Here is a 21,823-nt window from a genome sequence, read left to right as displayed (position 1 = left end):
TTGATAAAATGGCCCTATCTTTCACTACTGCTACATTCTAGCCACATGAAGCCACTTTATATAGCGACCCTCCCACTCATGCCCCTAAAAAAATCCACACCAGGTACTTTCACACCTCCTAACCTTGGCATATTCAGTTCTTTCCCGGTAATGCATTTTCTCCTTTCGATCTGTCTAATCCGATTCATAGCTCAAGATTTATCTCCGGTATCATTTACTGGGTGTAGCTTCTCTGAGGCCACAAGAATAGACTCCTGTTTCCAAATCAATCCTCCAACGACAGTTTATACATATTTCAACATTTATCATTCTGCACTTAGTGCCTCGCTTTCTCGCTGTATGGAATAGGCCATTTCTTTTTAAAAATTTCTTACAATCTATTTGGATGAGTGAACATAAAGCATACATATTTGCAATATATCTATAACGGGTGTGAATTTTCTCCTGCATCTGATAGATAAGTGGCAACAAAATACTCGCCATAGTGTGTGAGTGTGTGTGTGTGTGTGTGTGTGTGTGTGTGTGTATGTGCGCGCGCGCGCGCGTGTGTGTTTCATTCAAGATGGCAGAGAACGTCTTAAAATAGTCCCACACAAAAGCACTCACACCCAGAGCCTCGAGTCAGAAGAACGGGCTACACCTAGCGCAACAGCAAAGGACAAAAGAATTAGACCTAGATGTTGATATGCCTAGGTCCTCAATACTCGCAGTAGGTCCCACACACAGATTTTAAAACGTGTTAGAAAACGGGCACCTGCTGCCTTCATTACGAGGGCCACGCCTCGACCGTGAAGGATGACCTGAGGCACTTCTGGATACTGACCCAAAAGATCGAGGACGAAAAAGGGGGAGGCTAAGTTGTATTCAGGAGTATCCAAAAGGCACGATAGGACCCCGCCCCGCTCGGGCAGAGTACGCCCGCGAGCATATCCATCCCCGGGGAAGGAACAAGCAGGGGGCGCCTGTCCACCGGCCTAGCAACGGAGCCCCAGCTGGGAATTCTGGGCGGGCCTGAGGCCGAGGCTGCCGCGGCAAGGGTGCCTGGGGCTACACCTGTCAGGCTGCCACCAACACTAGGCCCAGAAATCGCCGAGATTCGAGGACACAGGCGGGCAGGAGCGTCACCCAATCCGTTGTCCCGGGATCGGCCCTTCGCCTTCCCCCCTGTCCGTCTCAAACAAAGGCAATCCACATCCACCGCCATTTTCTCCTTACCTCAAAAACCACCTCTTCGTCAAAGTCCGGTGTCATCCTTCTCCGCCATGCCACCCGCCTCAGCACGATGGGAAATGAAGGCGGGAGAACAGGCGGCACCACGGCGTCTGCTACCGACTGACCCGTCTGTCCAGAAAACTACAATTCCCAGAATGCTTCGCAGCGCACGCTCCCTCTCAGGGCCACTTATTGGAGCAAAGGATGAGCGTGTGGGTGGGAGGGGCAGGAGCGGGAGGAAGCCCGAGCCCACTGATTGGAGGAGGTTGGAGCTATTGTCCGCCTTTTACGGCTGCGACGAGCAGGGGGCGCCTGAAGTACAGATTTTTTTTTTTTTTTTTTTTTTTTTTTTTAAATCTGGAGCTGGAGTGGGGCGCGCGCCGGCGAAGCCGCGGTGAGCCCTGCTCGTGCCCGTGCCTGGCCGTCCTCCCCGAGCTCTGCTGGGAGGCGCTCGTGCTCGCCTGCCCGCCGCCTGCGGCTCGCGCCCGGGAGCGCCGCTGGGTCCCTGGAGCCGGTAGCGTCCTTTGTGCGGCGCTCTGGTTGCGCCGCGGGACCTTCGGACGGAATGCGGCCCCTGGCAGAAGCTTTTCTCTTCTTGAAGAGAACTCTTGAAACAATGGACTGTAAGAGGAGCATGGATTGAGGGGGGCTAACGGGGAAGCGAGCTGCACAGGGAATCATGACTTCTGCCGCGGGTAAGTGACGGCGCTCGCGCTGCCGCTGGAAAGTTTCTAGCGAGCGCTGCTAGTCTTGGGCTCTGGAGCAACTTTCTCCTCACGGGTGGATTAACGGTGTTCCCCTTGCCTTTCCCGAGGGCTGTGGCAAATACGGAGCAGACGGCGTGTGCTGCCGAATATTTTCGACCCTTCCTAACCAGAGGGGCTGGTTAGAAATCGTGTCTCTCTTGGGATCTCCCTTGAAACGGAGACCCGCATTGGGAGCTCTGCGCCAGGTGAATCACTAAATGTGAAGAGGGAAACATCTGCTCGTGTGTCCCAAAGTTTGGGCGACTTTGGCTTTGCGTGTGAAAATAGTTTAGATTCCCATGTTAAGAAATCAGTTATTCTAGGAAAGGGCAGTGTTCCCGGAGTGTTGAACTCAGCCACCGCTCTGAGTCGCTTTGAACCCAGTACCAACTGGAAACCCTGACCCTTATTAGATGCGGAGGTTTAGACATTGTGACTCCTCTCCAGGTGGTTTTTCCTGTTACCTGAGAAGCAGAGGAGTAGAATTGTCGATAGCAATGTTTTCCTCACCTCGCCCAGTTTTTATGGGTTTTTTTCTTTTTCTACCTGGTTAGTCGAAGCCTTATTTTCTGTCTGCCTCCCATAGTCCTTTCTCTTCATCCAGATGACAAAGCCTGTAATTTACCTTTGTGTGAATTTTGAGCATTTCTTGGCGTTGTGTTTCTAAACAGTCTTAAGGGACAGTTCTTATTTTCCAACATGATTAGTAAAGTAATTGCTGATTACTGTTAAAAGCGCTTTAAAAAAAAAGCACTTTATAAGACTATAGGTTAATTTTTAAACCAGAACTTAATAATGCATTAAGTATTGCGGATTTTTCTTTATGCTTTTGCCCATGTTTAAAGAAATACGCTTCATTAAGAATTTTGTAGTACAATAGTGTTAGGCTTCCCCTCAAAGCTGCTTCTAAAATCAGCACTTAAGTATGATCAATTTTTCTTTGCTTTTCATGGCATTTGTTTTAAATTTCTGCAACTTGAAGCTGTCAAACAGCACTCTCAATATTCTGATTTGTATTATTTTTAAATCATAGATATATTGGAGTGTTGCATTGCTAGGTGTAATCAGATTACAGCTAACCAGGTAAAAAGTTAGCCAATAGGATAAGAAAGCAAGGAGTGAAGTATTCCTGAACATATTGCAGATCTTTCCTATTTAATGTTACATGTATGTATAAGAGATAGAGATATGTTATCATACACTGTGAAAGTTGTTTATAAACTCTTTTCGTTACCAAGGGGAGACTTTCTACGTACTTGAGGTGAACTATTTTCATCTTAAATTTCTGTACCTCACCTTTTAATTTTATTACTGACCCAGTCCACTTAAATTTAAAATGTTTAGAAATTTAAAAGTCTTGCCAGCCATTTTAGCTCTCACCTCCTTTGGAGTTTCAAACACATTTAAAATATTCATACCTTAAATGTATTGTTTTCAATTCTAGTCCTAACAGTTTATAATGAACAGGTCCAGAAGCATTTAAGTATGTAAATCTGATTCAGGGCTCAGTCTGGAAGTTTGATTCTTTCATTTGAATTACCCTAGAATAATGCAAGCTACTTTTATATTTTATCAACTTTACAATTAATCCACAGACATTTTTGTGGTGTTTAAAAGAACACTTCCTGTGTTTAGCTGAGTTACTTGGTTTTTACCATGGCTTGCTGAGAACATTATCTTTTTGTCTGTTAAGATTTTTTATTCTTTATCATGTCTAAATGGAGAATATGGAAGAGAACTGGGGTTTTGTTTCCATTCTTATAAAATTATGTGTTTATCATTTTGGTAAGCTCTTTATGATGCTTTTTGGTACAATAATCAAATTAATTAAAACATTAAGAGTGTTATTTGCCGTTGGGGGAGGGGGTGTTTGTTTACATTAAATCTAATCTGATGTATTTGGGATGGTTTGGCTTCATTTTTTAAAAATAAGATAAATGTAGAACATCTAAGTTATATGTATCCTGAAGAAGAGCTTTCTTCGTTTTTCTGCATCTGTGAAAGAGTAGGCCTGTAATAGAGATTTTAGAATTATTCTAGTCAGTATATGAAAAGGGAGAGATGATTATCAGTGTATATTTTGTATCTTTTAAAACATATACAGCCTCATTAATGTGCTTTGCCTTTGGGCTGGCCAATAGCTAAGAAGGTGTGCACATGTGAACCACAGCCATCTGTGTCTAGCAGATGACGCGTATGTTTGTAATAGTAAAATGGTACTAGTGCTTTACTTTCTTACCTTATTTTTCCCTGAAGCCAAACAGCTGTGTAAATAAAAGATTTGCTGCTTTGCTCTACACTTTTGGGTCTAAATGTTGTTACAGTATTAAGATCCAAAGGTGCTGGGTTCATTTCCAAACATCATGCACTTATTTCAAGAGTGACATAGGAGCAGGCCATAATGACTTGTTATTTTTTGAGTTGTGTTTCTTTCGAGATAGAGCCACTAAATAATAATAATAATAATAATAATAATAATAATAATATAAATTAAATAAATGTAGTTTAATAAATAATTTAATTTAATAAATTTAATAAATTAAAAGGATTTTGGATATTGCTATACCAGTGACTTAAATATTTGCTCTTACTAATGATTAATAACTCATTTAATAATCCTACTGAAGTTGATTCCTGCTAACTTTTCAGAATATTATTCTACATTTAAATGGATATTGATTTTTTTTTTTTTTTAAAGAAATTGTCTGTTACTGAGACCTATTGAAGGGTATGTATGTGGCAGCTTTGACTATTCCCAGGCTCTATTTTCAGGACTGGGGATAGAGCGTTATGTCAAAATGCCTCCTCTCTTGGAGCTTGCCTTCTAATAGTGAAGACTGACAAAGTCCTACTGAAGAAATATCATATAAAGATAAGGGACTAGAGAATATAAGGATTCTCCTGAAGCAAGGATCACAGAAGTTATAATCTCAGAATCATATAGGCTTTAGAAATCTGTTCAAATCCCTCATTTACAAGTAAGGAAACTGAGGCAACCAGATCTTCACAAAGGCACAGAATTAGGTTAGCCAGCTGAGTTATGTTAATCTGCTTCCTCCAATACATAGTTAACAGTGGTAAGCTAATGTTCACAGTCATCTATTTAATTCAGTGAGTGAGCATTGAAAGTGTTAGGTACATATGCTATGCTGTGTTTGTCGGGAATCAACCACCACTCATACGTATTTGCTTGAATTTCTACAAAACTAACGGAGAACAGGTATTTATGGCCCTTGGATGCTGATATGTGTATAATATGCTGATATGCTGATAATGTGTATAAAGCACATTTAAAGAAAATAGTGAAATTGTTACCAAAGAGTAAAAAACAATTTAACTAAAAAGCAAAAATTGATTGGTTAGATGGCCCTGAAGCTTTTGACAGGCTATAAGATTCAGAAAGTAAAAGATTAGTTCGATGAGACTGGATTTTTGTTTTTTGGGTTTGTTTGGTTTTTTTAGTTGTGGTAAAATACACATAAATTTTCCATCTTTACCATTTCTAAGTGTATAGTTCAGTAGTGTTAAATACCTTCATGTTGCCGTGCAGCCAATCTCCAGAACTCTTTCCATCTTGCAAAACTGACTTTTTTTTTTAATTCCTTCAAAAATCCCAAAGATAAGATGTTTTAAGAATGGTTACAAAAATAAAATCAACATGACAGTTTGTCAGTTTTCATTATCTTGGGTAAGGTGGGAGGTTGGGAAGAGGCCTAGGGCAATCGTACTTTCCCTTAAGACTTAATAGGTCAAGAGTTTAATTTAATAGACTATTATAACAAGGTTTATCATTAGGTTTTGAATGGTTTTACAATTTTTTCTACTTAAAAGTAATAGCATGTGTATTAAATAGCTAAGTGAAATTGTGTAGCTTTGGGAATTTGTATTAAATTATTTTGGAAGTATTTTTTTATTATCTTCTTTATTATGACATTATACCAGGAATTGAATGAGAGGGCATATGTCATTGTGTGACCTTGGTTTGGGAAAATGATTGGTAAAAGGAAGTAGAGCACCCTATTCTCTCCCTCTCTCTACCCACCCCCCACACTTTCATGTCATATCTTCCCAAGTGTTGTGACTAATTTCCTTTGTTGAAAAGAAAATCATCACTAAATGAAGTATCAAAGCCTCTGTGTATTCAAGTACTTAATGTCCAACAGATATTTGGAAAGATTTATGGTTTTTGTTTAGTAAATTAAGTTTTTGTTAAGCATTAGATCCTGTTGGAGGAACAAACATGCAGTGTAAGAAGTATAAGATAAAATATTTTTACTTTAGGTCTCCTTGGGGAAATGTGACTAGGTGATAAGAGATAGTTTAGGTGGAAAAACCTAAAGAACTTTAAAAAAAATACAGATATTCGGGCTCTGTATATCTTTATTTTATAGGTCTTTTGAGTGAGGCTTTTATTAGGTACCTTTAGGATAGGACCAGGTCTGTATAAACCTAGCATTGTATAATAGGTGTTTATTAAATGCTTTTTATATAATGTCAAGGGAGGATTGCTACAATTGAAATTGTGGTCATCTTTTGTGTGTGTGTGTGGTTATCTTTTAAATGTACTACAGTAGTCATTATTAATTAAGGGTACACAGTATATTCACATGTGGAACTTAAAAGAATACACGTGTCCAGGCTGTATTCCCAGAATCTCTGATTGATTAGATGTGGTGTAGAACCTATACACATGACTTTTTAAAAAATAAAGCTCTGGGAAGGATTATAATGAAAATTCCCAATGACAATTTCTGTACAGAGAAATCCAACTTTAAAATGAATCGAATAATACAGAAGAATTACTTTTGTTTTTAAGTTTGGAAAATTTTTGATTCCTGTATTCCTTTTTAAGATAGTTTTGGGGTTCTAGTGGGGTAGAATCTTGAGAAAAAGCATTTATATAACTCTGGTATATCCTTGAAGTTGAAGAATACTACTGCTTACTGAGAGGCAAACTTGAAGAGTTCTATCTACATATAACTTAGGCAAATTCACTCACTTAGCACTCAGCAAATGAAGTACTTTTCTTCTATAAGGGTCCCCAAAGCAGAAGCCAATGATCTCATTTAGTGTCTACTGAAGATATGGTAATCTGTTCTAGAGTTAGAAGAAAAACTGTTTTGGACTTGATAAGAAATGTACACTCTACCCAAAGCTTTGTATATTGGAATTGAAGGACAATTTAAGGAATTTTCGAGAGTAACGTTGACTCTTTAACATAATCTGCCTCGTAAGATGTAAGTTCACCATTTTGTCAAAAAAAGTAAAAATGTTGTCAAATTTAATCATTTATCATCTTTTGGGTTTTGTTTTTTGTTTTTGTCATCAAATTATTATTTTTTCCTTTCTAGAGATTAAGAAGCCACCAGTGGCCCCCAAGCCAAAGCTTGTGGTAGCAAATAATAAGCCTGCTCCACCTCCTGTTGCGCCTAAACCTGATATTGTGATTTCTAGTGTTCCACAGTCAACAAAGAAAACCAAACCAGCAGTAGCCCCGAAACCAAAGGTTCTGAAAGGCTCACCTGTTAGAGACATCGGGCAGTCACCATCAAGGAGAATCATTGTGAACCTGCAAGAGCATAAACAGGAATTACCTAAAAATGCTGACAACTCTAATTGTAAAAATGTAGGGCATCAGAGCAGCGATTATATTTTACCAATGTGCTCCTGTAATTCTCAGTGTATCCATAAACTTGGGAATAGAGAACATGTGTGTGTAAAGCAGCTTATCTTAGAGCCCCTGGAAATGCATGAAAATTTAGAAAATAGTAAAATTGATGAGTCCTCTTCAGCTATAAAAACAAGGAGTAAATGTGATTCTAACTTTGAAAAAGTCAAGAGCCAGAATGCAGTAGTTTTAAAGGCAAACATCCTAGAAGAGAAGCTTAAAGATGTTTTAACACAACGAGCATCACCTTTTATTTCCCTACAGAAGCACAGCTCCACAGACAGCCCAGAAATGACTGATGGCTATAATTCCAACAGACAATTCAGAATTGAGTTTGCAGACCTGTCACCTTCCCTGTCCAGCCTTGAAAAAGTTCCTGATCATCACCACTGCCACTTACAGATTCCTAGTGATGAAACTTATCAGCATAGCAGTGAAAAAAGCAATAGTTGCTTTCATTCATCTGAACAAGAAACTCTGGAAAATGATAAAAGAAGTACTTTTCCATCTTCAGATGGAGTTAGTAAGAAATCAGAAGTCAAAGATCTTGGTCCCTTAGAAATTCACTTAGTACCATATACCCCCAAATTTCCAACTCCCAAGCCCAGAAAGACACGGGCTGCTCGTCTGTTACGCCAAAAGTATATAGATGTTCCTAGTGAAAGTACTGAAGAACCAGAGAATTTAGACAGTAACCCTTCTTGTCCTTTAGAAGCTGGTTTGAAAAACAGTAAAATTGGTGTTCTTCATCAGAATGTTTTGTGTAACCAGGAACAGGTGGACAAAGTGAAGCCAGGAAATAAAAGTGAATTGAATGTGGACTGCAACAGTGACAGACAAAATTTACTCAATCCACAGAAAGTTATGTGTCATGAAACATCTTCCTTTGAAAAAATAGAAACAGATTGTAATTTGAGTTCTGACACCAAGACAGTAGATGGTTCCAGTATGTCACTTGCTATGGACAAAGGGACCAGTTTTATAAGATGCAGTACTTTATCTATGAGCCTGCCTAAGCAACTCAAATTAACTTGCAATGAACATTTGCCTACTGCCTGTAACCTGGAAGCGTCTGCCCCTCAAATGCAAAAAGAGTCTATAATAAAAGGTGAAAGTTCCTCAAGAATTGTCCCCAAAAAACCTCAGAGACACAGCTTGCCTGCTGCAGGAGTACTTAAAAAAGCTGCCTCAGAGGAGCTGGTGGAGAAAATTTCTTATCCCTCAAGTGAAGAAAACAATTCAGAGAAGGGTCTAGAAAGAAATCACCTTCGACATTTGTGTGCCCAAAACCATGGTATGTTGTCCTCCTTTGATATGACTAAACAGACTTCAGAAAAGCCAGTGTGGAAATTACCTCATCCTATTTTACCCTTTTCGGGGAACCCAGAATCCTTAAAATCTGTCACCATATCATCAAATAGTGAGCCTTCAACTGCCACGACTAAGCCTAGAGCGAAATCATTATCTGCTATGGATGTGGAGAGGTGCACTAAGCCTTGCAAAGACTCTCAAAAGAAGAACTCTTTAAAGAAGTTGCTGAACATGAAACTGTCCATCTGTTTCATGAAGAGTGACTTCCAGAAATTTTGGTTCAAGAATAGCCAAGTTGGAGATACAACCACAGGCAGCCTGTCAGGTGGGGAGCGGAAAGGGATTGAAAGTGATTGGCATGGCACGTTGGTAGAAGAAAAGAAAAGTAAGCCCATCAAAGCATACTCTGCAGATAATTACAGCCTAGAATCCCAGAAGAAGAGGAAAAAGTCTCGGGGCCAGACCAGTGCAGCTAATGGACCAAGATCTGAGTCTTTGGATGACCAAATGCTCTCCAGGGAGTCATCATCTCAGACACCTTGCAAATCTATTACAAGTGGCTATGCACCAGAGTATGAAAATATACGCCATTATGAGGAAATACCAGAGTATGAGAACTTGCCATTTATTATGGCCGTAGGGAAAACTCCCGAGTTAGAATGGCAAAATTCCAGAAGCATGGAGGGCACCGATGCAAATGTGTATGAGGTAGAAGAGCCATATGAAGCTTCAGATGGCCAGCTGCAACTTGAACCCAGACATCAGCATTCCAGGTAACACTTAGGTGCCAGACAGGCACTGCGCTTTAACTGAAATTAACCTGCAGCAACCCTGTGAGATGGGGAAAATCACTTGGTGAGAGAGTGGCTTAGTTAAGCATATATTAAATTATTCCAAACTACAGTATTCTTTTATCATATAGCCAGAATGGATGTTTTCAATGCAAGCTTGAAGTAGTTGAGTTATTTTAGTAGCTGATTCAAAGAATTTGACCCAGTGGTAGTGTAGATAGTACAAGAGAGACCTAGAAGAGTGAGTTTGCAGGGCCTCCAAAGCACTAACTTAGAAGTCATAGCAGGAAACTAGGAGAGGAAATTGGCCAGTTCAGTGAGGTTTATTTGTTAGGTGTAGGAATCTGTAGTTTGAAATCCATGTGTTTGCCTATGGTGCCCTTGTCAGTTAAAACCTCTAAATTTGCAAAATTTCCTCTCTGATATTAGTTATTTTGCTTGTTGAGGACTAATTGCTGACTTCATATGGACATAGGAAAAATGCAGGAAGTGGAAAGGTACTATCCTTTCTTTCTCAGTTTTGTATGTGTACATGCTACCTCTGATATACCTACCTACTCCATCTATCTTATTAAAACCTTGGCCATCTTTAATGGTCCAGCTCAGCAACCACTGGCTTCATGAAGCTTTTACAGACCTAGTAGCAAGTGTTTATTTCCTATTCTGATCTCCCTTTTATGCTGTGGTATCCTTACAGCCTTTCTCTGTGTGTTTTATGGTGTAATTATTTATTGGTATGTCTGATGTTCTGTTTTTAGTTTTAAGCTCCAAGAAGACTTTGAGTCATACCTTTTTATCCTTCATGAGGTCAACCAAGGGGCTGAGGTGGAATGAGTAGGTGTTGGTTGGATGATAAAATGAATAAAAAAGAGGCCAAAAAAAAAAACAAAACAAAAAAAACCCAACCCACAACACAACCACTGCAGCTGCTTTTTTCTCTCTGTAGTCACAAAGAGGGGCCTTTGCATTGCATTTAAAGTGTTTTGTGTTTAACAAAAAGCACATAGACCCTTTTTGAAGTCTTCGTGTTCTTGTGTTTAAACCTCAAGCCTTTGAATACTCAGATCTACAGTGGGACTTTTGTAGAAATGTTAACGTATATGGCACGTAGTAGGGGCTTAAAGGATTATCAGGAGAATTGAATAAATAAAAATGTCAAGCAAAATCTTAGTGTACCAAGTAAAATTGTTCTAATTTCTTTTAGCTTACAGATGCTCTCCTAACATTTTTCTTTACTCATAAACCCTGTCCTTCCTCCTTTGACCCATGAAAGACTTAGCCTCCCTTGCCTAACTTTTCTCATAGCTGACTCCATTCTGTTTACAACTGTCTACTCTGAACGTTAGTACCTAGGCAAAAGCCTTTTCCTTGGCATAAATATTTTGACAGAGAATTGAAATTAAGTATCCCAACTTAAAAAAAAAAAAATGTGTTCTCATGCTTGCTCTTCTGTCCATGGAACAGTTTTGTTGGTATTGCCCTCCTTTTAATATTCTTTTGTATAGTGAATAGTGTGTCTGTGAGAAAGGGAAATTAATTTGGCTTCTTTATGGTATACTACTGTCCTTACCTAAGATGAAGTTTTTTTCTTGAAACTGGAGGTTTGGCCATCCCATTGGCCCTCAGGCTTAAATCTCAAGGATCTGTCATTATTGCTAACACCAGCTGTAAACTTCTGGAACTCAGCCTTTTTCTGCTGTTTCTTACGCAGGGCGCTTTGCTCTGGTGGTGGTGGGAAACGTGGTTGGAAGGGGTTAATGTACACAGCCAGCCTGTGCAGCTGGATGGCATTCTTAAGGAGGGTTCTTTCTCAAGGCCACAGGAAACTGAGGGCGGCTTTGGACAGGTTACAGGCTGTCAAGTAGGGCAGTCTGGTGAAGAGTGAGTGAGCTCTGCTTTTGAATTAGCTTTCCACAGAGATTTTTGTTTAGGCCTGGAGCAGGGAGCCAGGCTTGAGACTCTTGAAATGTGCCAGCTGAATCAAAAGCCTTCAGTCATAGGGTCAGACTAACAGCTTTTCCTGGGAGGTTGTACCTTTTGTAAACAACATTGAATAGACAGAGAAAGCAAAATCCAAGCCCTCATGAGGAGGATACCTGGACACCCTAAAATAAGGTAAATGAGAAGTGGGACATACATTTCAGGTGAGTTGAGTGGATCCAAATGGAAATCCTGTTTGGTAATCTAGCTGTTGAAAATATAGAGACCTCTGCCTTGCAGTAATTAAAGTCCAACCCAGTAAAGTTCTAAAATGATTAGAAAAAAACACATTATGAACCCTATGTAAGATCGTTCTGCTGGAAAGAGTAGACAAGTGTCTTTAACAGTTTCTCGATCCTCAGGGAAGAGATTCTGGCTCTTTCAGAGGAGATTGGCTTACAGAGACTTACTAATTTTACAGAGTCCACATATATAATCAACCAGATTCTGGATTAGTAAACAGACACTGCCAAGCTATGGTCACTTTCTTTAGAAGACAGATGTTTCATGAATCCAACAGCTTAATATTTACTAATTCATAACATGTTTGTCATTTATCAGGAAATAATTGTATACAGTCCCCAGTTACAAATAGGATTGTATTCTAAAAGTTAATTGTAATTTGGAACTCAGAGTGTATTGTCCAAAGAAACAATTTTGGAAACATTGGTAAAGGACTCAGTTTAGCACCCAAATTATATTAACCATTACTGTACTGGCTTCCACTTCCCTTGTCCTGGGTGAATTCTTCCTCTCAGCTTCTCTTTGTGCTGAGGCAGGAGCATTGGCCAGGGTGGGGTTGAGCACCCCCATGTCAGAGAAGCAAATCCACTGAGTCTGAGAGGCAGTGTTTATGGAAAGGGTGAGGTGACTAAAGAATGAGGAAATTGGGGGCTGGGTTTGCTTTGAGAAAGACTGTAAGGCATTGGGAGTGATAAGGAGAAGGGAAGGGCTGGGTGATTGGGATTTAGAGTGCAGTGGATTTTCTTTCCCTCCTTTCTCCTCACTATTCCTATCCCTCCTCTCTTTCCCTCCCCATTCTCCGCTGCAGGATTCTGCTAATTGGGTTTCTGACCTCAGGCAAGAGTGAGTAGAGGAAACTGGAGGAGGGGAGTTGGCTGCTGTGAGGAGTGGTGCTGGGAAGCCCTGCAGCCTAGAAGGGTGAATAGCCAAATATGAAGGTAAAGGAGGGTGAAGGGAATACCCCTGGCCATAGAAACTGTAGGTTTTGGTGTTCCCAGATGGGTCACCGTTTGCTTACTGCCATGGGTTCTCAAAAGCAGTTTTGTTGGGAGCCAGATTGTGAGAAACTCTGGAGTATTCTGGTGCCTTTTGGGTATAGTTAGGAGCTCTCTTGCCTGAAATATTTCAAACATGATTATCCTCAAATACATAGCAGGCAGCAGGCCTTTCTGTCTCACTGGCATGCAGGTTTATGAGTGCTTATTTATTAGTATTATTTAAGAAGTTTGATTTTCATAGGGAAGTTTGTAAATTTGGGCTGTTAATATTAAAGAGTTATAGACAAATTAGCAAAATAATAGTGTGCCAATATGGGAATTTTCCTTTTGAAATTGTAGTGGATTTCTTAACTCTCTAACCAAGAAAAACTTTCCCTGGAACCTTTCTACCTTTTTCCTCTGTTGTTTAATTCTTATTATAAGCACTTCAAAGAAAATGAATGATTATTGAGTTTTCCTGGGTAACCTAGCAAGCCCTCAGTTTATATATTCCACAATATTGACCCATGTGTAAAGCACTGTGCCTTCAAAAGTGAAAGGAGAGTGCCTACTCCCCAGAGTTTCTGTCCAGTGAGGCAGCAGACAATTACAGGGCAGCATGGTTTTGTGATTCCAAACTTTGTCTGAGTTATACCCCAAGAAGGGTGTTAAAGATGACTTCACAGGGCACCTGGCTGGCTCAGTCGGGGAGGAGCATGCAATTCTTGATCTCAGGTTTGTGAGTTTGAGTCCCAGGTTGGGTGTAGAGATTACTTAAAAAAATAAATTAAGATAAAGATGACTTCACAAAGGTGGTAAGACTAGACCCAAGGCTTATAAAAATGGACAAGATTGAATTTGGCATTTAGGAGGTCGTTTTTTAACCTTGATAAGAACAGTGTCAGTGTTGCTCTAGAGGAAGAAGCCAGATTGCAGACTGAGGAGGATTTCAAAGAGAGGAAATGGAATCAGCCAATGTAGATGGCTGTTCTTGAAACTTTGCCCAGAAGTCCCCATCACTTGACAGGTTTGGATTTATCTTTTGGTTTTCCTCAAGCACCAAGATTCAAAATAAAATAAACTTCAAAATAATTTCTTCTTAATCAGTAGACCCTCATTTCTGATGAAGGAAAGTATTAAGTTTTTTGTTTGTTTTCTCCCCATTTTAAGCACAAAACTGGGCTTAATGAGCTGGCCAAATGACAAATCGTCTAAAATCCTGTTATGGCTTCTGTGTTGTAAATCATCAGACCTAGTCTCTCTTGGGTTGCATTTACCATCTGGTGGTAGTGTTGGATTTTAATGTAATGATTAAAGTATAAATTAATAGCCCTAATAAGCATTTGCACCTTATTGTAGCACTGATAAGATTATGCACTGTTAGAGGGTAAGGGTTAGGACTCCTATATCTCAACAGAAGCCTTTTACTGGGAGTTATTTACAGCATCATCAGCTCAGGAAATATCAAACATTTGTATGGCTCTTTAACTTTGGCTTTCTTGTGTCGGAATCATAACCTCACAATTTTGGCAAATCTGTTTGTTTACATACTTACCCTGCATTTGAAACTGCAGCTAGAAGCATTGGATTTTATTTCTTGGCAATAAAGCTTTTCTTTTTTCCTTTCAAATTAATTATTAGCAATTAGTGAAATTGCAGTATTTTTTCCAGCGCTGTCACTTTGGTCTCATTTTTTGCCAAAACAGATAAGTGATATTTTATCAAACATTATGCTTTTCTGTGGTGGAATGTCACTTTATACTTTTGGATGCATATTTTTAGTCAAGAGATAGAAGAACAAATATCCTAAATTATGATTGTGTGTACACAGATACATCCTGTCATGGTGAAAATACATTGTGTTGAGATAGATGATATTTGCACATTTGGGGGGTGGGTGGCATTATTTTTAGAGATGATTGGTTTTCCATTGCTAGATTTTTATTAAATTTTTGAATAGTAAAAATCTAAAAATTTTGTAATTTAGCCAAGGATATCATAATTTTGCTTTTTAAAAGTTAATAATCAATTATATCAGTGAGACAGAAATTGCTTTGCAAAATGACTTCTGACCTATTTCCTAGAAAAACATTCTCAGTGTGAACCTTTTGGGAAAGGACACCTGTGGGGAGGGGACAAGGATGGCCTTCATTGTTTTCCTAAACATTTTTAATTCCTGTAAGGACCTGATTGGTAAAGATAATCTGGTAATCCATCAATCTGTAAATGGATTAAGCCTGTTAATAGGATGTTTGGAACTTAATGCATTTTTGCAATAGAAATAACTGTGAGTAGGTCTTAGGTTCCTAGCCAGCCCACAAGAACTTATTTAGCTTCTGATATGTGAAAAGTGCAATGGAAATTAATAGCAAATGAAATTGTGGCAATACCAAAACAGAACGATAAAATAAGATTTTTGTAACTTTTAAATACTGTTACATTCAAGGAGGTGTAAAAGGTAGTGTGTTGAGGAACTTATTAGGAAGGAACAGGATGAAGAAGTGGAGAAGATGAACTTTGGCTCAACATTCCTCCAGGTGGTTCAGGGGAATTCCAAATCTAGGCTCATGTTCTTTTGTAGGGTGATGAGTGTATTCATATTTCAGGTATTCGTAAGTAATGCCTGTGCTTTGTATATTACTTTTGTAAGCTTTCTGTGTTCTTCCAGACATTTCTTTTAAATGCATCATCTTTTCCTGGAATTACATAGATTAATTTGGTATTTAGGGCAAGCCCTTTATTAAAAAAGTAGACGTGTTTATATGAGCCTATTTATTTTAATACTTTTTTGAAACTATATTAGTAGCGAAGTGTAGCAAAGTGTGCCACAACTCAAAGAGCAGTTTGAATTGTAGCACATTTGGGTGTAGGAAGCTACAAAGTAGATTTTTTTTTTATTAAATTCTGAGTTAAGTTCAAGAACTGCACTGCCTAGTTTCCTCTGGGTGGTATAGAAAAACTACTTTGGATTAGTCTGAGTCTGGTAATCGTGTTTGTGGATCTCTGAAGGTTAAAAAAAAAAAAAGTATTTGCAAGTAGTTTTGACGTCAGACAGAGATAATCTATCTTTGGAATTATAAAAATTGGGTTGACCAAATAGACTATCAGTGGAGTAAAGTGTGATGATAGTATTTCCAGGAAGAACAGCTGTCTTCTGCATTTCTCAGCCCTTCTTGTTTGCATGTATTATAGAGCCATTTTGGTTCCATATAAGTGTGCATTGGAGTAAGGTTGTATTTGGTGTTATCCTACCCTTTTATACAAGAAGAAATCGAATCACGGTGATGGTGACTTCAGGAAAAATGGACAATTAAAATACAATGAGATTCGTGATTCTGAGCCCTAATGTCCAAGTGTCTGTTTACCAGACTCTCCCATTTATCAAAGTATTTTGGTTTCTGCTTCAGGAAAGGTGAAATAATAAACACTGAACAAAGAAAATCAGTTCCCCCTGAATGTTTGGATAAAAATAAAAAGGAAAACAAACACATTTAGCCTTTTTCTGTTTGAAATGGTGTAACTGCTTATTCTTGAGCTCCCGTGGATTCCATAGAAAACTTTGTTTTACTTAGATCATATATTTTTTTGAAGTCAGTTTCTTGGTAACATATTTTTGACAAGTTGATATACTTTGGCATATGTTAGTATCATCTGAAACATTAGGAATTAAAGAATAGATTTGGTTTTTGATAAATTTAGAATAGCTCGTTCTTTTTTCTTTCTTCATCTGAAAAGTACTTCCGATTTGAACTGTTTGGCAATTGTAATTTCAAGTCCAGGAAAGTTGGTGTGATGTATACAGAAGGAATAATTGGTGACTTTTTTTCTGTCTTTTCTCTTGGTCTTTAGATGTATCTGCAGTCACAAGTAAACAGATATTTCAATTTAAATGAGTAGCTGTTTCATTTCTTAAATTTTCTTTGCATAGTTCCACTGTTGGAAACATGAGGGAAAAGCACAGTTCCTCACTACTGCCCTTTTAGGTTGTGGGAAGTACTTGGGGTGGGAGGGAGGGATGAATAATGAGCTCATTCATGAGTCCAGATATGATTTATTTGGTATCACGTTTGGGTGAGGAAACTTAAATGGGGACCTTTTGGGTATTTTGAGAAATTTGGAAAGTCATATATGTCTTTTACTGGTTCTAGGTTAAATGTAAATTTTAGAACTAATAGAGTCATTACAAATCATGCAGTGCAGTCTCCTCATTCACTGATGAAGCCAAGCCCAGCAAGACATGCTGACTTTTTCCACGCCACAGAGATGGGAAATTGCAAAACCAAGACTCCAATGAGTCTGCTGCTTCAGAATACCACATTGCCCCTTCTAATGCTGTTGTGGAACCATTGCAGTGAAAGTCAGCAAGATTTAGAAAACTCAAGTGATCTTAGTTGTTGAAAAAAGGTTTAGGTTTGCTTGTGACATTGCCTATTTTCTTCAGTTATGACAGATATTGTTATCCCTATTAGGAAGGAGGGCTGCACACAGCTTATGAACACAGGATTATATGGCTCATGTTTTTAAGATGATTTCAGGTGATTTCAGAGAGATAAGGGCTCAAACTAAGCAGAAACTTTTTAGCCAACAAATATCTGTGCTACTAATATATGTTAACAAAACTTTCTTCCCTCTACTATCTGACTCCCCATCAATCCAGTTTTTTGCCCACCTCACCAAAAGTCTATCAACCAGGTAATATCAAGGATAAGAAATGATCTTAACATCAAATAGCACAGACTCTATACTAAATAGTAATAGTTACTATTTACTCAGTATTTCTGCTATGCCATGCATCATGCTAAGAGCTCTCTCATAGTCCCTTCTATCCTATAAGGCAGATATTATCTTCTTTTACAGATGAGGAAACTAAGACTTAATGAGTTTTAAGTTACTTGCCCAAGGGCACGCAGGTATTGTGTAGGTGAACTCAATATGGAACCAAGTTCCTGAGACATACTGATTTTAAATCAGGATATGTTCATATTGTTCTGTGCTGTGAGGCATTGGTTTTGCCTTTTTTTTTTCTTTTTATGTTTGATATTGGTAGAGGTCTGTGAATCTTCTCTCCAGGAAACCTTGATGGACAAAGTATTTCTGTCCCAAATTTGTTCAGTGTCTAGAAGGAAAACACAAGGACACCTGCAGTGATATGTATAGACATCACTGAGCATTTTCAGAGCCTCCAGATTTTTCATGCTAGAAGAGCTCATTGGTTGGAAAGTTTTTGTGGTTAGGAAATTGATGTTGCAGTGTTTGAAAACTGAACTATTCATGCCATATTTGCATTTAGTCAAGGTAGTGGTGTTAAAATGGGTTTCTGTCATTTAGTACCATTTTATGGGGAAATTAATGACACTGGGAGGACTATGCATGTCTCATATTTTCCCACTAATTTACGTGAAAGTTACTTTTTTAGCTATTATCACTATTCCTGATTTCATTCTTTGTCAAATACTTTCTGACCTCTAAAACACTGTAGTTTAATAGTTAATTACTATTTATGGATCCCCAAAGTAAATAATTTTGTAAGGCTGAAATACCTTTTATAATAATATATCCTTATTATCATAATGAAAAAAAACAGATTTAAATGAATGGTAGGGTTTTTTTTTCCCCCCAAAGAGGCAGGTGATATACTCTCTGGTTGAATATTGGAGGAGATAGGATTTCTGCAGTCTTGTGAATTGTGAGAGGACAAGACCTGGAAACTGGACAGGGAGCACATTCAGTTGGGCTATAGATTGAGAGAAAATCTTAGATGAGCACTGCTAGCATCATTTCTGGGGCTGCTGACATAGGTCACAGTCACTGTCTTCATCTACCAAGAGGCTTGTGGAATATACCTCCAAGGTGACACTGATCATGATGCCTCTGTGACTTTGTAATTTGGCATCTTGTATTCATTCTGCCTAGGGTCAACTGAATTTAGCTAGTCTTATTTTAAGCAAATAAATGCTGAAAGTCATGTAGAAAACATATTTAAATTCCTTTTGTGTGTACACCCTGCTGGGCATTTTAACACTGTCTCATGTAAAATAATTACAGTGCTAATTACGGCTTCTCCAAAGCAAGCCTGGTAAGTAAGACCTATACTTGGGTATGAAAAGTAGATACATGTATATGAAAGAACTCAAACTGAATTATAGGACTTCTGATAATTCAGACTTCTGATATATTTGTAGTTTTTTTCTCTCAATCCAAATTAATTAATCTATCCAGAAATAACTCCCCAATTGGCTCCATTGTGAGGATGTATCATTACCAAAGAGCATGTAAGTATGGATTTTTTAGTCTACAGATGTGGATGCATGTTTTACTGCCCTATATCACTTGTTTCCTGCCTCTCCTCTTCAAATGTTTTGTGCTAAAACAGGATGAAGAGGGGATAGTGGAGTGCCATGCTCTGAAGGCTTTTGTTATAGGAGCCTGCTGAAATCCTGTTGGCCTCGATCTGCCAGTTTTCCATGACTCTGATTCCCAAAGACTCCTACCTAATGACAGTTGATTTAAAAGGCATCTGATTCCCATGTAAACATAGTGACATTTTAACTGCTAACGGGGATATTTTGAAGTCATTTTATTCCATAGTAGATAATCAACTACTTCAGAGACAGTTGGTATTTTAGATTTTATTTTATAGAATTTATATAGAGAATTTTGGTAAAATATAGATTTTACCTTTATAGAAATTAATAAACTTAATTCCCCTTGGATAAACCAGAAACCAAATAATTACCTCTTACTATGTCCTTCTCTCAGGCTGGTCTCAACATTTGGAAATGGGGGGCGGGGATAGGGGAATTAGACAAGAAATCAGAGAAACTAAGGAGAGTTCCTATTCACAAGGAATTTACAATCTGGTTTATGATTTTTTTAAGTTGAAAGTGTTACTGACATAACTGTAGATTCACGTACAGTTGTAAGAAATAGTACAGGGGCAGGGTGTTTGGGTGGCTCAGTTGGTTAAGTGTCCCTTGGTTTTGACTCTTGGTTTTGGTTCAGGTAATGATCTCACAACTCATGAGTTCAATCCCCACGTTGGGCTCTTCACTGAGGGTGGAGCCTCCTTAAGATTTTCTTTTTCTCCTTCTGACCCTCTCCCCAGCTCACTCTCTCTGTCAAAAAAAAAAAAAAAAAAAAAAAAAAAAAAAAAAGTTTCTCTTTAAAAAAAAAAGAAAGAGGGGCACCTGGGAAGCTCAGTCCATTGAGCATCCAACTTCATCTCAGGTCATGATCTCGCAGTCTGTGAGTTCGAGCACCGCATCGGGCTCTGTGCTGACAGCTCAGAGCCCAGAGCCTGCTTCGGATTCTGTGTCTCCCTGTCTCTTTGCTCCTCCCCCATTTTGCGCGCACGCACTCTCAAAAATAAACATTAAAAAATTAAAAGCAAAAAGAGAACGAGTACAGAGAAAAACTAGTATCCTTTTACAAGTTTCTCTTCATGGTAACATTTTGTAAAATTATAGTAAAATAGCACAACCAGGATACTAACATTGATACAATCTGTTGATCTTACTTAGGTTTCCCCAGTACTTGTACTCAGTATGTATATATGTATTTAGTTCTATGTAATTTTGCCACGTGTTGGTTTGTGTATCTGCCATCACAGTGAAGATGCTGAGCAATTCCATCGTTGCAAAGATCCCCCTTGTTACCTTTTTATAACCACACCCACCTCTCACCCATCTCAGTCCCAACCTTGGCAACCAATAATCCATTTCAAATTTTTTGTCATTTCAAAAATGTTATATATAATGGAATCATAATTCATTCAGCATCATTTCTGGAGATTTCATCCAAGTTGTTGTATGTCTCTATAGCTCTTTCCATTTATTGCTGAGTAGTAATATTCTAGTTAAAGGACATCCAGTTAAAGGGCCATTTCTACTGTTTGGCTCTTAAAAATAAAGCTATAATCGACATTCATGTATAGGTTTTTGTATGAACATATGTTTTCATTTCCCTGGAATAAGTACCCAAAAGTACAGTTACAGGTTATGTGGTGATTGCGTGTTTAGTTTTAGGAGGTGCTGCCTCCTAAACTAACCTCCTAAACTGTTTTCCAGAGTAGCTGTACCATTTTACTTTCCCACCAGCAGTGTATGAGTGGTCCAGTGTCTCTACACCCCCTTCAGCACTTGGTGTTTGCCACTTTTATTTTTAGCCATCCTGATAGGTGTGTAGTGACATCCCGTTGTGGTGCAGTTTGCATTTCCTTAATGGTTAATGATGTTAAATATCTTTTCATGCACATATTTGCCATTTATATATCCTCTCAGGTGAAATCTCTGTTTCTTTGGCCCATTTTCAAGTGAGACTTTTTGGTTTATTGTTTTTTTCATATATATATATTTTAAAGTTTATTTATTTTTGACAGAGAGAGAGAGACAGAGCATGAGCCGGGGAGGGGCAGAGAGAGAGGGAGACACAGAATCCGAAGCAGGCACAGAGTCCGACACAGGGCTCAAACTCACAGACTGTGAGATTATGACCTGAGCCGAAGTCGGACGCTCAACTGACTGAGCCACCCAGGTGCCCCGTTGGTTTATTGTTTTTAAAGAATTATCTCGTAATTAAGCATCATTTGGTGCCCTACTCCCTAGGGAATAAAATTCAAACTCTTTACCTTAGTAAATAAGACTTTTTGTGGTCTGGCCCCAGTTGGCCTTTGTAATGTCATGAGTTTGCCTACCTGTATAAGATTGACCAACATTCCTAAGCACCCTGTTCCCTTTCATAGCTTTGTTCTACTACCTGACACACCCTCCTCCAGACAGTATCTTTCATCCTTCTAGACCTAACTCAAATGTTACCTTTCACGGAACTCTCCCTTTCTAGTGTAGGAAAGGTAAGAAAATACCCCTACCTCTTCCACCTATCCCCTTGTCCCACTTA

At 38.7% G+C, this 21,823-nt stretch overlaps 2 protein-coding genes across 11 annotated transcripts in view; one reads left to right on the top strand and one right to left on the bottom strand.

Moving 5' to 3' along the window:
* The window catches only part of VEZT (vezatin, adherens junctions transmembrane protein), a 64,463-nt gene extending 63,120 nt beyond the window's left edge, over positions 1-1,343 (bottom strand). For 7 of the 8 annotated variants that reach the window (XM_030323409.1, XM_030323410.1, XM_030323411.1 and 4 more), the window contains exon 1: positions 1,216-1,336. In XM_030323409.1, the coding sequence (XP_030179269.1) occupies positions 1,216-1,251 (36 nt within the window). In that variant the 5' untranslated portion in view covers positions 1,252-1,336. Of the gene's footprint in view, positions 1-1,215 lie in introns of all 8 variants that reach the window. The other variant, XM_030323408.2, reaches the window with a different exon arrangement.
* A 356-nt stretch (positions 1,344-1,699) lies between these two features.
* The window catches only part of FGD6 (FYVE, RhoGEF and PH domain containing 6), a 115,697-nt gene continuing 95,573 nt past the window's right edge, over positions 1,700-21,823 (top strand). Inside the window, exons 1-2 of one of the 3 annotated variants that reach the window (XM_032594026.1) lie at positions 1,700-1,907; positions 7,310-9,710. In XM_032594026.1, the coding sequence (XP_032449917.1) occupies positions 1,892-1,907; positions 7,310-9,710 (2,417 nt within the window). In that variant the 5' untranslated portion in view covers positions 1,700-1,891. The remainder of the gene's footprint in view (positions 1,908-7,309; positions 9,711-21,823) is intronic. The other 2 variants (XM_032594027.1, XM_032594025.1) reach the window with 2 other exon arrangements.

Source organism: Lynx canadensis, chromosome B4 (genome assembly GCF_007474595.2).
Source record: "Lynx canadensis isolate LIC74 chromosome B4, mLynCan4.pri.v2, whole genome shotgun sequence".
NCBI lineage: Eukaryota > Metazoa > Chordata > Mammalia > Carnivora > Felidae > Lynx > Lynx canadensis.
Note: the sequence above shows the minus strand (reverse complement) of the source record. Positions and strands in the feature narration are given on the sequence as shown.